Genomic DNA, 16,919 nt, shown 5'->3' on the forward strand with positions numbered 1-16,919 from the left:
TTTCCTATCACAGCTAAGGCATGGCCAAGCATGATTCATTCCTAACCTTCCCAGCACACCCCACCCCACCAGTTTATCAAACCACTTCCTCCCAACTTTGGATTATCAACCATAAATATTTTGCATGCCAAGTGTAGACATTGGTGGAGAAAGCTCTGGCTGTGAGTAGGAGACCAGAGCAAAAGAGTAGTAATGCTCCAGGGTGGATGAGTTTGCCTATCGAGATGAGGTGGACTGCTTGCTTATGTGGTGTGGAGACAGTAACTTGGTCCTTAAAACCAATCAGACCAAGGAACAGATCAGACATCCAGCCTTTGCTTATCAATGGAGACCAAGTAGAGCAAGTGGCCAGATTTAAGTTTCTGGGTGTTATCATGAAAGAGGACCTGACCTGGGACACTCACATTGAAGTACTGATCAAAGCAGCCCAACAAAGATTATACTTTCTGAGGCTTCTCAGGAAACAATAACTGAATGAAAAACTGCTGGTGACCTTCTACTGCTGCACCATAGAGAGTATATTCACCTCAATAACTGTCTGGTTTGGTGCTGCAACCCAACAGGACAGACACAGACTTCAGAGGATAATTAGGACTTCAGAAAAAACAATTACTACCAACCTGCCTTCAAGCGAGGACCTGTTTACTACACAAGTCAAAAAGAGGGCTGTGAAAATATTTACAGATCCCTCACATCCCAGAAACTGTTTCAACTCCTTCCCTCAAAACGATGCTATAGAGCACTGCACACCAGAACAACTAGACACAAGAACAGTTCTTTCTTGAAAGCCATCACTCTGCTAAACAAATAATTCCCTCAACACTGTTCAACTATTACAAAGTCTGCACTACTATTACTGTTAATCTTCTCATCACTCCTTATCACCCATCCCCTCCCACTTGTGTCTGTAGGACTGTAACTTTGTCACTTGTATCCTTACGATTTATACTGACTGTTTCCTAGTATGATTTGATTGCTTATTGTACCCTATGACTGTCATTAAGTATTGTACCTTATAATTCTTGACTCTTGTATCTTTGCTTTTATATATATTGAGAGTATTTGCACCAAGACAAATTCACAAATTCCTTGTGTGTCCAATCACACTTGGCCACTTTGCACCTCTGTATGGTTTGCCAATTGCACAGTGGCAGATAGGAAAGCTCTCCAGAGGGTTAACATCATTGCTCAGAGGATCACTGGTTGCCTTCTCCCCTCTTTGGAAGAGCTTTATAGCTCCCGCTGCCTTAAGAAAGTTCAAAACATTCTCAAAGATCCATCTCATCCTGGGCACCCTTTTTTTGAACTATTACCATCTGGCAGACGGTACAGAATAATAAAAACAAGGACAAATAGGCTGAAAAACAGCTTCTATCCCAGGGCAGTAACTAGATTGAATTCTACTGTATAGTGCAATATTAATGCAATATCGGGTTTTCAATTCAAATGTATAGAATGTGAAGGATGTGTATTTGTGTTTTTATTTTTATCGTTATAATGTACACTGAAGATGGCATTTAATTTTATTCTATGAAGTGCAATGACAATAAAGTAAATTAAACTAAACTAAGAACCAAGACATAAGCCAGCTTGTAAAAAAAAAAAACAGGTCCAAATGGTACAGGAGTACATACCAACTTGAAGAGAATGGGTTGCTCAAGTGAGCTTCAGTTTGAAGATGAAATTTTGTTAGTCCTCTCCAAAAAGACTGAATGGCTGGCCTGGATGGGGAAGCATCCTCAGTCCAGCACAGAAGGTTGCAAAGAACTATGCAGGTAGTACTTGTTTTACAACCTTTGTCTTTAATGACCATTTGCAGTCTCGAAAGAGGTGCTTTTCAGCTCATAAAGCACTTTTAGCCATTGTAAAAAGTTGCATTGCTCTCCTCCACCGCCAGTCACATGACCACATTTTGGGTGCTTGGCAACTTGTTCACATTTATACTTGGTTACCAAGTGCACAGTTATCATGCAAGGAGGCAAAATCCTTCCTTATGCTGGGGGAATGGAATTCAAAGATGGCAAAAATATTAGCAGGCAGAGGGAAGACACATTCAGATTTGCAAAATTCTATTACCATAACCCTCTAATCAAAGCAGTTTTGGTATTTATAACTTTGGTTATCAAGTCTGCTCCGAAAGCACCTCCCCCTTCCTATCTTTATCTACAAGAGAATTGGGGGGGGGGGGGGGAGTTTCAAGTTCAAGACCTTTTCTGAGTAGTGCAGTGGCCTAGAGATGGAGCTCTCGCCTTGCAATCAGGTAAGAGGCAGATATTTCTCTCTGGGCACAATGAGAATTTACCTGCTGAACAAAACTCCACATTGGTGACGGGAAGGGCATCTGGCCAGTAAACACTCAGCACCATTCAGTTGCCCAGACCCCACCCCACAAGGGATTATGGGGGTCATTAAAAGATGATGATAATGAAGTCTAAGACCTGTTCTAAAATTTCTGCTTTGGACTCAGATTTCTCTGACAATTGTCTTGGTTGCAGCTCTTCCTCTTTATTAATCAAGGTTATTTTCGCAGCTCATTACACTTCTCCAGCTTAGCACTCCAGGTGGCAGAGGCATGTCCTGTTTCATGCTTATTTCCTGCAGTTTCTGAGGTGATATGGTCAAAAACCCTTAATGACATTGTCCTGCCCAACTACCCCTTCACCCTTCACCCTTCTTTGTCTACCAAAATAGAGAACCACTCCATTCTAAAAAAAGAAAAGTAACGACTTGTTCTGAACTGTTCAGATAAAACCCCTGGATCTAGAAGCCCTGGTCTCTGGCATTGCAAAAACGAGATATGAGGTTTACTCATGAATTTCTTTCTATATTCCAGTTGTTTAGATTGTGAAGTGTAAGCAGCTGGAATATACCACGTAAGAAGATGTCTCTCAAATTTGTGGAAACATTTTCTGCCCAATTTCTAGGCATTCTTATGTTGTCACATATCTGGGAACAAATCAATTGATGAGTTAGAATGTTTATTTACATGGCACCATTTTTCTGCAACCTAGTGTTCTCAAGATACAACTTCCACTTTCCCAGGCTAGGCATTATAGTCTAGAAACCAAGGGAATATTTCACATGTAATAGAATTGCTTACATCCCAATAGATTAGAAATATGATTCGAAGTAATGTTAAAAACTATCAGTAGCTTTTTTCCCATTTCTATCATATGTATTGAGCGCCATGCAGTTTCTAAGTGCAAAACTGTTCTAAAAATATAAAGAATACTATTACTGATGAGAAATTGTTGCCTTTGATCATGCATGTGATGTTCATTAATAAAATGAGGACACATTAACATTCTTAAATGGAGCAAATTACAGACACTTATTTTTAAGTTTTGGAAACAAACTGCTTTAATGACAGTTAAGCACTGGGATTAGGAAGGATAACCAAGAAGAAAATTCAATTCAGCCATCAAGATTGAAGATTTGTGTTTGAGTGTGCTGGGCTCCAGGTCCCAGAAGTCCTTTCCTGTAATCTGAATCACTGTACTGATGGGAACTATGGGAATATGGTTCATCTGGAAGCTGCAGAATTGCCACGTAGCATGTAGCCCAACTCCAAGTATCTTCATGGAATTTGCCAACTCAGCAGAGGTGGGATTCAATTTTTTTTTTTACTACCGGTTCTGTGGGTGTGGCTTGATGAGCGTGGCAGGGGAAGGAGACTGTGAAATCTCCAGGCAGAGGTGGTATTTGCCAGTTCTCTGAACTACTCAAAATTTCTGCTACTGGTTCTCCAGAACTGGTCAGTACCTGCTGAATACCACCTCTGCAACTCAGGCTCCATATTGTCCTCGCATAAGTATAGCTGCTTCTGTCCTAACTCCACTCACCTGGTGGTCCAGCTGGTCCTTTTTCACCAATCTCTCCCTTTTCCCCCTTTGGCCCTTGTAGTCCTGGTCTCCCAGTTGGTCCTGGAAGCCCTAAAAATACAAGCATGAACATTTTGGTTCAAAGAGTAAGCTACAGTATCAAACAACAGGGGGTCAGTAACATATTTCTCCTTTTGGCGCACTGGTTAGAATGCAGTACTGCAGGCTGACTCTGCTGACTGCCAGTAGTTCAATCCTCACTGGCTCAAGGTTGAATTAGCCTTCCATCCTTTCAAGGTCAGACTGTTGGCAGCAATATGCTGACTCTGTAAACCACTTAGAGAGGGCTGTAAAGCACTGTGAGGCAGTATATAAGTCTATTGTTATGCTTACAAATACTCTATGTGTCTGTATGTATCTATTACCATCAAAAAAGTTGAATGAGAAACAAAACAAAATGTAAATACGACTTGCCTAATTAAGCAGTCCAACTATAAAATATTCATTAATATTAAACAGCTCATAATGTATCAAGAATAATAATTCACACCTTCCTAATTGAGTCACAAGCTGTGTTCTTAATTGATAAGCACTGCCAAAAATTCAGCTGCAGCAGGAGTCTCCTTGAAATTTCTGTCACAAAACAAACATTTTACATATTCAGCATGAGATCCACCTGCAACTATTTTTAACATGACCCAGATCAAGTCTAAGACAAGCCTCTTTCTCCAACCACTCTCAGATAATTACAGCAGGTCCAACACATATTTGAGTCTGAGAGATAATGTCAGGAAAGAAGAAAAGCTTGAAAAAATTGGGTATGTTTGGCACGGAGAAGAAAAGACCGGAGGAAAACATGATGGTTGTCTTATTTGAAGGTAGAAGATGAGATAGACTTTTTCAGAGTCCTTCTGGAAGACAGGACATAATAAGTTTAAATTTAGAAAGAGTATATGTTGGTTGGACATTGAGAAAAATTCCTAAAGGTAAGGGATATTCAAAAATGGACCAACCATTGGAATTCCTCTTCCTTCATTGGAGGTGCTTAAACTGAACCTGAATGACTCCATCAGGTGTAAATGGATTTCTGGACTGGATAGGGCTGGATTACATGAACCTTAAAGCCACTTCAGATTCTGTGATTCCCAGAGCAAAACGTAAATCAGACCTTGCTAGTAGCTATGTATACAAAACATGCTTAACCAAGTTAATCGAAACCTTAGTGACTCCATTTGCATAGCAACTAACTTTTACTAAGGTTGCTTTTATTTAAGAGTTTGGTTTAGTGGATGGCGAGCTAAGCACATTGTGTGAACCCAGCCAGTTTGTACTTCAATGTATGGTGAGAACCCATAAAATGGATAAATTCCATTATTAGCATTAAGTACATTGAGCAATTGTATGTAACTATTTCTCAATGCAGTGTCTTTCAAATGCGTTGAAAAAGCATAGATAATATGATTATTGTTAGGAACTTAAGATATGAGATGAATTAACTGATGCCTGTTCTGAATTACATTCATTCTGTGAAGAATAAGTGAGGCCAATAAAATCCCACACAGTCTGGTTCTCCACGGATATAATGGATATTTGTTATATAAAATAATAGTTGGTGATCTCAGGCATAACAAAATTAAAGAAATGCCTGTATGCCATTAATTAATGCATTGCTATATTTAAAAAAAGGCTGCATTTAAAAATAAGATTTGCAGATTAAACAATTATAATACTTTGGACAAGTAATATAATTTGCAGTGAGGCAATTAAACTTTCTTTCCTCATACACTTTTCCCTTGTAACCTTTTCCCCCCCTCACAGTTACCTCCATGCTGAAATCCCATTTCTCCTGCCCTCTTTCCACATGTAGCCAGCTTAATCATCCTTGAATCCTTTCTCCCAGAGAATGCCTGCTCTTTTACTCTTTTCTTTCTGCACTGCTTTCCCTGGAGCATTTCTCCCCAAGAGCCGTTTTTCATTCAACTAATTTTACCCCTTCTCTTCCCTTTTCCATGCCTTCCCTGTCACTCAGACAATCTTCTTCTACCAGAGGATAGAAAGAGAAAGCTATTGCATATATCATGAGAAATCACCACTAACATCAGTATCTGCTGTACTGGTGGAAGGAAAGCTTAAAAGAAAGACTTCCTCAGTCTTTTATCACTCTTTTCCTAAGCTTATTGTGTGTGTGTGTGTGTGTGTGTGTGTGTGTGTGTGTGTGTGTGAAAGAGAGAGGGAATGGGAGAGGGAGAGAAATACAGTGACAGGGAAATGACGGTCATGCCCTTTCAACCTATCCATTACTATGTCAACCAAGGGAAGTTGGTAAAGAGATTGAGTAGCATAGGTCATTTGGATAAAAGCGACATCATACTTCCATGACACAAGCCTGACGTCTTTTATGGTGGCATCATAATGATGTCATGCTCATGATGGTATGCAGAAGTCCAAAAAGAGCAGTGTGATGCTGCTTTCATCATTTTGATAAAAGTGGCTGTATTTGTGGAAAGCCATGTCTCTAGACATTGTGGATTAGTGAACACTGGAAATAGCTTGTTTGCAGAGCTAACTGCATATGGGGAACACTTCTCTCTTTATGGAGATCCAACAGGATTTCCACTTTTCTTGGAAAATGTCTAGACATACCTCTTTCACAAATGGCTGGTTACTTACTTAAATAAATAAGAGACTTGTATATCGAATGATAATGCTATAACTAAGGATCAAATTTCTTGGCTTGAGCCCCAGACTTAATGTTATTTGATTGAAATAATGAACCACAAATTCAATGCAGAAAAAAGACAGAATTGGCATGAAATACATGGTATTTCCCATTTTTATGAAAATCAGATGCCCAGGAAGAGAACATGAGGCAATCTGCTCACCAACAGGTCCCATTGGTTTCCTCAGGGCTGTTCCTGGATTAGCTAGTGGAATAGCATCAGGCACCACATCATCATACCAAGTGGCTGTAGTTCTTGTCATTGGAAGATCATTGTCTGAGGGTAAAGCTCGTTCTGCAGCCTCAAGTAAAAGGATCTGGATGGAAAACACAACGGTCAAAACAAATTGTATACATGAAAGTGACATGGAGACAATCATGTTTATACTTATACCTATTGTAAGTGATTGACAAATCAAATAAATAAATAAAAAATAAATAAATAAACAATCATACTAAGTCTTTTTGAATAGGATAGGATGTTTAAATGAAAATCAGGACCACGAACAGCTCCTAATCAGTCCTTGAGGACTGGAGCAGCCGGAATTTCTCTGGAATAGGATTCTGAACAATTGGCTCAAGGGATGGTATCCTTGAGAAAACTTTGAATTTCTGGATCGCAATCTTTAGTTCCTGTAAGAAGAGATTCTGGGACAGATGGGCTGCACCTTGCAAAAACTAAGAAGAATATTTTTGGAAAACATATTGTTGAAGTCTTCTGGAAGGCAAGGGAATCTATTTTCTGAAATCAAATTTAAAACACAAGTCTAAAGTCAGTATACTATATTTTACATACACTACGAGATACAGCAGGGAAAATTTTAAAAGAGCATTATTAAAGAGCTTAAGGCCCATATGAGAAGCAAACAAGCTATCTTAAAAGTCCTAGTATAGGAGAGTTAATATGACCTTGAAAGTCTTACAGACACTTGTTGGGATGGATATCATGACTGGAATACTGTGCAAGAAAGATGTAATTTGTTCTGAGGAAACAGATCTGACAAATCCGATAAAAGGAGAGAAGTCTCATTATATATAAAGACACATCTATACAAAAATTCATAAAGTCACTGGGAGTTTGGCAGCAATAAAATTTAATAACAACAACAATGCAACAGGGAGGAAAATCCTGTTGAAAATGCTTGGGTAAATATTAAGACCAAAAACAAAAATGACATTGTTGTGGGCATGTACTACAAGCAACTCAATCAAGCAGAAGATACAGGTGAAAGTTTTACAGACTGGATGATCAAGATGTCCAGGAAACACTATTGTGAAAATAGAGGATTTGAACTACCCTGACATGACTGAGAATCATATTCTGCAGCAAGTGGGAGATCCAATAGGTTCTTGACATACCTTGTAGATGACTGCAATGGAGGAAGGAACTGGAGAATCAGCTATACTGGACTTAATACTTACTAACAAGGATAAGTGGTCAAGGAAATGGAAGTTGTAGGAAGTTGTGTGCCCATGTACTCCTAGAATTTACTACAGCTTAGGCAGATGCAAATATTTTATATACAACGTACTGCCCTTGTTTGATAGTTTCTAGAAAACAAAGCATAGAATCATAGGGACCACACAGGTTTCCTAGTCCAACTCCCTGATCAAGGCAGAAGATGTAATACCATCCCAGTCAAATTGCTGTCCAGTCTATTTTTGAAAACCTCCAGTGATGGAGCACCCACAACTCCTGGAGACAAACTATTCCATTGATTAATTGTTCTGTTAGAAAATTTCTCCTTACTTCTAGGTTTCTTTAATAAGCTTTTACCCATTACTTCTTGTCCTGCCCTCTAGTGCCTTAGAGAATAAGTCAATCCCCTCTTCTCTGTGACAGCCTCTCAAGTTTTTGGGTGACAGTTATCATGTCGTCGTCCCCCCGCACAATCCTTCTCTTCTATAGGCGAGACATATCTAGCTCCCTCAACAATTCATCATGTGATTTAGCCTCCAGACTCCTTATTAAATTATGTCTGAATTTGTAGGCACATTTATCTATGAGAAAGTATGATTTAATCTACTGGGACTTATTTCTGATTAGATGTGGATAAGACTGCACTTCATCTCATATAACTGTTAACAGTTATTAAGAAAAAATGTATTTAAATTAAATGTGTGGAACAACAACTCTATTTTTCTTTAAATAAATAAGAAAAAGCTTTTTAATGATATGGGAAAAAGTTATAATTTGGAGCCTGGCAGAGAAAGATAATTATATTACAAAAAAGAGTGATCATGCAAAAACTATGTGGTCCTTTAGCTATCACACACGGAATCAATCATAACTAGCATTTGTGTAATCTTATGTCCTCACATCCAGGACACCACAGCCTATGCCCTCACTGGGATGAACGATATCAGCTCAGATCAGATAACTGCAAGTTTTCAAGGACTGATCCAGACCTTAGATTTCTAACAGACTATTCATAATCCACCATGAATTTTGCTAAAAGATGCTGGCAGATAGGACAATAAAAACTGGGCTCCAGAGAATCTGGCAAATATATATAGTCCTGACAGATTATACATTGTGAAATCTAATACCTAAGTATAGTTTTAAATAACATATATTATATACACAGGAGTGGGCTTCAAATTTTTTAGCAAGAGGCTCTCTGCCCTAATGACTGGTTGGGTGGTCATGTGACTGGGTGGCTGTGCCCAACTTAACGTTGCTTCCTTGCCTTAATTACCTAAAAAAGGGTATATACCAAAAAGTTGTTTTTTATTTCATGCATTTAATATTTAAATAAAAGCCAGGCTTAATAGTAGTGACTCTGAGAGGGATCTTGGAGTCTTAGTGGAGTTTCTCGTGAGTTACGTGATTCTTATTATTTGGGAATTAATCCCCTCAGAGGCTAGTGCCTATATTATCTGATTTTCTCAATGGCTCTCCCTTGCAAGCACTGAATGGGTTGTTTATTTAGCTTGCAACACTTTTATGAGGTGTGAAATGCTCTTGGCTGAATGCCCAGAAGTTCAATTAAGCCTATTAAGAGCTTTCCTTTGCTGTTTGTCTTTCTGAGATCATTGTGGGCTCTCTGAGCCCCGCAGAGTCTTAGCTAGGGGCTCTCCTGAGCCCCTGGAAGCCCTCAGTAGCCCACCTACACTATATATAGCCACGTGCATGCAAGGCTTCATGGTTGGTCAAGTACTGGTGGCCTTGGAAATAAAGATCCACAATAACCCAAAAGAAGAGAACAACAACAAAGATGATTAGGTACTTGACGCTAAAACACAGGAATTGGATATGTCTAGTTTAATGAAAAAAATGAAAATCTTAAAAATCTATGCACATAGTATATTCATCCTAAGTTTCACTTTCCTGAAGTTGAACTTCAAGAGACCAAATCTCCTGGCCTAAGGCAGCAACAGCCTTATCTCTTTTGGTGACTTCTTCCTTGGGATTGTGCCTACGTTATGTGGTGAGATCAATTCAACTGAATTGGTCTAGGAAATCTCATATAAAAGAAAATTCTCAATCAACCTATCCTCAGCCAGTTAGCCACTGACTCTAGAAGCTAGATTTAATGGGAAATGTAGTGCAGCAGAAAAGAAAGAAAAGAAAAACCAGAAAGTCCAATTGTGTCATGCCCCTGGTGGAGACTGACTCTGAGGGAGAGGAGGAAAAGCCAACAAGGAGTGGAAGTGCGGCTCTGGAGGTTGTGGAGGAGGCCGGGGAAGGGCTGGCTGGGCAGTCAGAGAAGAACCCAGGCCCATCCCCTCTCCATCCTAGGGCATACAGGGAAGAGAGGATAAAGGAGAAAAGTGGTTTACGGGGGAGGAGAGGGCATTGATCCTCTTCATGGGCTGCAGCTGTGACAACTGGATAAGAGGACGGACATGCATACGGGCCAGTGCTGGAAATACAACGTGGAAATATCTCTAGTTTATTGTTTCTCTCTGAATTTGGCATCCTTCCCAGTGTGTGTTCTGATATCTGTAGACATCTTCAAGCTCTTATCTTGCCTGGTTTTTGTTGCTTTTTTACTATTTATAATTTAAACGGCATTTCCTCCTTCTTGTAACTCCTTGCGTGGGAGTTTTTTTGTCTCCAGTCAAGAATATTTGGAGCTTGGAAGCAAGCGAAGGAATAAAAGGGGCTTCACCTTTTTTTGTGATTGTTTCTTTTGTACCCCACTCTGGGTCATCACAAATTGCTTCTTGAAAAAAGCACTTTTGGGACAACCATGACCTGTATGGCTGAGAATCTCCACAGACGATAAAAGGAGAATGACTGAAGTCTTTCATATGAGACTCTAGGAGATCCTCCAGAAATATGGGATGGGATATTTTAGAACTGCTGAGTTCAATGAAGTCAGGTAGATGAAGGCCAAAGGCAAGGAGAATTCTCAGCCATCCAACTGGTTTCCCCGAATAATTTACTTACTTTGGCTTCCAAGATATTCAGCCTTTCAGTCATATCTGTGAGCTTTGTGCAATTCATACATTCTAAAAGAAAGAAAAACATTGAGTCAGTTACAACATATGGTTAAAATAAATGAGCAACTCATATTGATCATGTTTTAATTTTATTTTAATTACTGCAATGTTTTGTTTGTGCTTAGTTTTTCAATTAAAAAAGAAATCCCTGGGGGAAAATTGTAGTGATTTATTAACACAATAACATTTCAAAAACAGTACACATTCCTATGTTGAATGCAAATAAATAGATGATTAGTTTCATAAAAGAAGCAGATGGATGATCCTTATAACATTTAAAGAGTGGTCTATAAATCAAGCTGGCCTGGAAACAATAATGATAAAAGAATGAGAAATGTTTTAACCAAATTTACTTGCTGGAGGACAAGGAGTAGAAAACAGGATTGTAGATGATTTGGACTATGGTTCCCATCAGCACCAAACAAAAACAGCCAATGAATAAGGATTCTAGTAACTGTTGTTCAGAAGTCTTCAGTTGCTTAACTGTGCCCAAAGAAGGGATGGGGAAAAGTAAATTTCTTTATATATCTGCAATAGACAGACTTGGAAATTCAGAACATATATTCCATCTTCTCTGTAAAGATTGTTGGATGGAACTACAGATAGTCCTCAACCAGTGATTTAGCAATTAACATATAATAACAAAGGCCTCAAAAATTACAATCTGGTACTGACAACCATACACACACACACACACACACACACACACACACACTCTCCACCGTCTCACAGCTGCAATTTGAATGCTTGGCAACTGGCCTGCATTTACAGGCATTTACACTGTTTACAACGTCATGGGCTGCAATTTATCTATTTATTTATTTATTTAGTTTTGTATGCTGCCCATTTTGCAGTCTGAGGCAATTCTGGGCAGTTTACAATGCAATAAAACATAAGAGAGCTCAAACTGCCCAAAGGGCTGCTGACACAGTTCTACAGAGGAATTATTGAGTCTGTCATCTGCATCTCTATAACTGTCTAGTTTGGTTCTGCAACCCAACAACACAGACACAGACTTCAGATGATAATTAGGACTGCAAAAAAACAATTTCTACCAGCCTGCCTTCAATCGAGGACCTGCATACTGCACAAATCAAAAAGAGGGCTGTGAAAATATTTACAGACTTTTCACATCTTGGACATAAACTGTTTCAACACCTACCCTCAAAACGACGCGATAGAGCACTGCACACCAGAACAACTAGACACAAGAACAGTTTTTTCCCAAACACCATCACTCTGCTAAACAAATAATTCCCACAACACTCTCCAACTATTTACTAAGTCTGCATTACTATTACTATTAATCTTCCCATCCTTCCTTTCACCCATCTCTTCCCACGTATGACAGTAACTTTTTTGCTTGTATCCTTACAATTTATATGGACTGTTTCCTAGTATGATTTGATTGCTTATTGTACCCTATGACTATTGTTAAGTGTTGTACCTGGTGATTCTTGACTCTTGATGAATAGTATCTTTTCTTTTATGAACACTGAGCTTATGCATCGAAGACAAATTCCTTGTGTGTCCAATCACACTTGGCCAATAAAGAATTCTCTTCTCTTCTCTTCTCTTCTCTTCTCTTCTATGTATATATATATATATATTCTTAAGTTTTCGTGGGTACTTACATGTCTGGTATTCAGCTTTGTTCGGGTATTTTCCCACGTCATTACAGTTGTGCTTTTAAAGTTGTAGCAATGTTTGGCAGAATCTCATCTGCCATCATCAGTCTTCTGTATTGACTCACAGACAAACACAATACAGAAGCCTGATGATGGCAGATGAGATTCTGCCGAAACGTTGCTACAACTTTAAAAGCACAACTATAATGACATGGGAAAATACCCGAACAAAGCTGAATACCATACATGTAAGTACCTGCGAAAACTTAAGAAAACAAATACACACACACACACACACACACACACACACACACACACATGCTGGAAATCAACATTTGTTTTCAGGAAAAACTGTCCATAGCAATCAATAGATTTGCTTAATGACTGGGTCAGTCATGTGATGACCCACTTTGAAACCATCACAAATTACAATTGTAATTGCCAGGCTCAATTTACAGTCTTAAATCAAGGACTACCTATAATGAGGGGGGTGGAACTATTGTCAAAGCTCCTAATGTTCTAAAAACTATGGTGAAAACCTTTCCAGTTTACTCTGTCATCTAAATTTTTAGTACCAATATTTACAATCCTTTCTGTTTGCTTTTGTGCTACTCTTTGCTTGGTAGTGCCACATCTATATGTCAAGCTTCACCTACTATGACATCCATCGTGTTCTGTTTTTAGATGTCAAGTCTTTTTGAACTAGAAAGGCCCATAACATTTTTACACAATTGTTGTGAAATACACATTTATTAGATTTATTGATTAGATTTATACCCTGCTGACTTTATTTTGTACGATTCTAGGCTGCAAATATAATACCAATAGTAATAGCATTTAGATGTATATACCACATCACAGTGCTTGACAGCACTCTCTGAGAGATTTACAGCACTCTCTGAGGGGTTTAAAAACATCAGCATATTGCCACCAACAATTTGGGTCCTTATTTTACTGACCTCAGAAGGATGGAAGGCTGAGTCAACCTTGAGTCAGTCGAGATTGAACTCGACAGTGGGCAGAGTTAGCCTGCAATACTGCATTCTAAACACTGTGCCACCATGGCTCCTAATGCTCCATTTTTCTCATAACAACAATCCTGTGAGATGGCTTGAGTTGACATAGAGTGGTTGGTTCCAAGTCACTCAAGCTTAGAGGAGAATTAAACTCACAATGTCCCACTTTCTAATTCAGCACCTTAACAGCTACATCAATTGGCTCTCCTGTTTTTACATCTCACTATCTGGGGCCATCAAATCCCACTGGAGTCAAATCCTGCCTTCCTTTAATCTGTCTGATATTACTGAGAGAACTGAACCCTTCAGACTGGAAGAAATTAAAGAAAGAGCTTGCAAAATCTCTACTGAGGTAGTCTCCGTATAATATACATTAACTTTTTCATTATTTTGCAGGCATTTTTAAGCATGAGCTGCTTCATCTTGAATTTGTAGTGGATCCATTTAGATTCCAGGACAAGGCTGATACGAAGCCACCAACTTTCCTATTAGGCACACAGTCCTTCTAACTGCATAGACCGTTGTTTTTTTTAAAGTACCAGTTGCTACAAACATGAAAACCAATAAAGACCCATAGGAATGATGCTCTTTTTGTGGTCTATGTTGCCTGCTGTTGGAAAACAATCACTGAACCTGATACATAATTTTTCAATGCATCTTAATCAGCTTTTGTCCCAAGGTAATATGGTAGCAACCAATATGTAAAATAAATTTTAAAATCTATAAACTAAAATAAGGCACTAGGTGGCAGTACCAACAAAGCAACATCTTGGATAGAAACTAGGAAAAGGAGGGGAAAGGAAAAGGAAAGGTGAGGGACAGATGGATCTTGTCTCAATAGAATGTTGTTTTAACAACAGTAAAATAGCTTACAATGGAAAGGACAAAGCATACATAGCAACCACCAGACCTACTTGTTGGGGAATGAATGAATGAATTTTAGTCAATTTGACTAAGAAATGCCTCTAATGTGTTTAGTGTTAATTCACAATACAAGATTCCAATAGGTAAACCCCCACTGTGGAATGGTTCACTTATTTGACATTTGCCTCCTGGACTTGTCGATGCTCCATTGTTGGAGATTTTCAAGAAAATAAAACTTTTAAGAAAAAGGTAGGATATTCATTTTTTTTTTCTGTTGCACATGACAAGCTTATAAAATGCTTTACAAAAAATACTGCAGTTCCCTTTGATACAAATGAATGTTTTAATGGGGACAAACCCATACTGACATAACCACTGAATTCAGGAAATGGCCATTTATTAGAAACTCAAAAAATGGCTCATGTTTGAAAGAAAACAGATGGCGAAGAGCTAAAGCATTGCAGGCTGGCCTTTCTACCTGAAGGGTCCAGCCCCTTTATTAAATGTTGAGTCTATTCATATTATGCACTCAATCCAGTTCCTGAATTAATCCATTTTCTCGGTTCATAATTTACAGTAAGGCTCAAAAACAGAAACAATCAGATACTCCTACCTCAACTAAAGTTACTATTAATCTAGTCTAAGGTTAATGTTAGAGTGCAGCTCCTAGGTCTTTTAACAGATTTGGATAAAAATTGTGAAAATGGTCCTTCAGTGTATCATATATGAGTCAGAAATGCTCCATACAAAAAAGAAAGGGAAAGAGGAGAACTGATAGTAACTATACATAAAATAGCTTTCCAATCCCAGGCAATGATCCACCCCAATACATTAGATCTGGGAAGGATGGCCAGATATTATGAAAGTTTGGACCCCCAAGGAACATTAAAGACTAACCAGGAATTAAAAGATCTGGGACTAAATATAAACTGGATGCCAAGCCTTCAATTAAAATCAAAATATAAAAAAGACCAAGAGGAATTCAGAATCAAGATAAAACTGAATCAATTAGATAAATTAATGGCAGGTACAGATGAAAAATTGATATCAAAGATATGTCAGTATTTTGTATACAGATTTTATAGTTGATGTAACTATTTATTAGAATACGATTTAGCAGAAGAAATAGTGAAAGGACCAATGATAGCATGGGCCAGGAATTTGGGAGGATTGGGAAAAGATCTAGAAAAAAAGTTATATGATAACAAAATCAGCATCATATAAAGAAAATCAATATAAAATGTGCTACCGGTGGTGTCTAACCCCTTCGAGATTGGCTAAAATGTATCCTAATTTAAGCCCAAATTGTTGAAAATGGAAGCAATTACAGGGTACCTTCTTTCATGTGTAGTGGCTATGTCCAAAAGTTAAGAAATATTGGACCAAATATGAAAATGGTTAAAGAAAATTATGAAAGTCCAAATAGAATTTAAAGCAGAAATATTTCTCCTGGGAATCATCAAAGAGAATTATAAGAAAGAGATAAAAATTTTAATCCTGCATATAATAACAGCAGCAAGATTAGCACTCCCACAATGTTGGAAAGGAGATTCTATGCCGACAGATAGTTTAATTATCCAAAAGATTTTTGATTGCACGGAAATGGACAAATTTTTATTAGAATTAAAAGAGAAGGATGACTCAGTTTATTATACAGTATGGGAAAATTGGTATCATTGGATAAACAATAGAAATAAGCAATTAAGTAAATAAGGAATGTATAATTTAGAAAGATAGAGACATATACATAAGAACAAATAGGAGTATAAATATGCAGTGGAATAACAATTGAAATGTAAGCACTGTCAAAATGAATTGTAATATACACAATACTTTCATTTTAAATATTTGTATTGTATTTTGTATTTTAATGTTTTAAATTTTCATTAAAGTTTTAATTTAAAAAAAACCAACAACTTTCCAATCCTATTCGAGACGTTCCCAAAAAGGGAAATTCTGGATATAACTGATAAATCAAGGAAAAGTCAGTATCCCAATTAATTTAATTAAAAATAAATTTAAAACTAAATCAGACTAGGGATAGGGCTGTATACAGTGGATTAACTACATTTAAACTCCATGACTGATGCAATCAGTAACTACCCAATCAGCCATATTTATCTGTAGTAAATATCATAAACTATCCATGACAAAACCCTATCTTTTACTGCTGGAACTCTGCCATCATTCCCCGCCACTTAAAAAAATATATTTGGGGGGGGGGGGAATTATCCATGGTAACTCAACTGTAATCAAAACCATTGTTAAGTCTTCCTTTCTACTACCACGAGGAACATAATCCCAGAGTAGCCATGGAAAAATTTAGTTTCTCTAGGAATTTTTTTCAGATTTTTTTTTTATCCTGACTTTGGTATGTTAATAAATAACTTCAGGCAACACTCCTTCATCCTCCTATTTGCCC

The 16,919-nt window shown here is 37.9% G+C and overlaps 1 protein-coding gene across 4 annotated transcripts in view; it reads right to left on the reverse strand.

The window, feature by feature from the left end:
• Window positions 1-16,919, reverse strand: part of COL26A1 (collagen type XXVI alpha 1 chain) — a 202,460-nt gene that overhangs the window by 35,923 nt on the left and 149,618 nt on the right. For all 4 annotated transcript variants that reach the window (XM_087926860.1, XM_087926849.1, XM_087926852.1 and 1 more), the window contains exons 4-6: window positions 10,937-10,998; window positions 6,704-6,857; window positions 3,843-3,932 (exon numbers count right to left, since the gene is read on the reverse strand). In XM_087926860.1, coding sequence (XP_087782986.1) covers window positions 3,843-3,932; window positions 6,704-6,857; window positions 10,937-10,998 — 306 coding nt within the window. The remainder of the gene's footprint in view (window positions 1-3,842; window positions 3,933-6,703; window positions 6,858-10,936; window positions 10,999-16,919) is intronic.

This window comes from Pseudonaja textilis, chromosome 1, assembly GCF_049901715.1.
Source record: "Pseudonaja textilis isolate UNSWEBS1 chromosome 1, rPseTex1.2, whole genome shotgun sequence".
Lineage (NCBI taxonomy): Eukaryota > Metazoa > Chordata > Lepidosauria > Squamata > Elapidae > Pseudonaja > Pseudonaja textilis.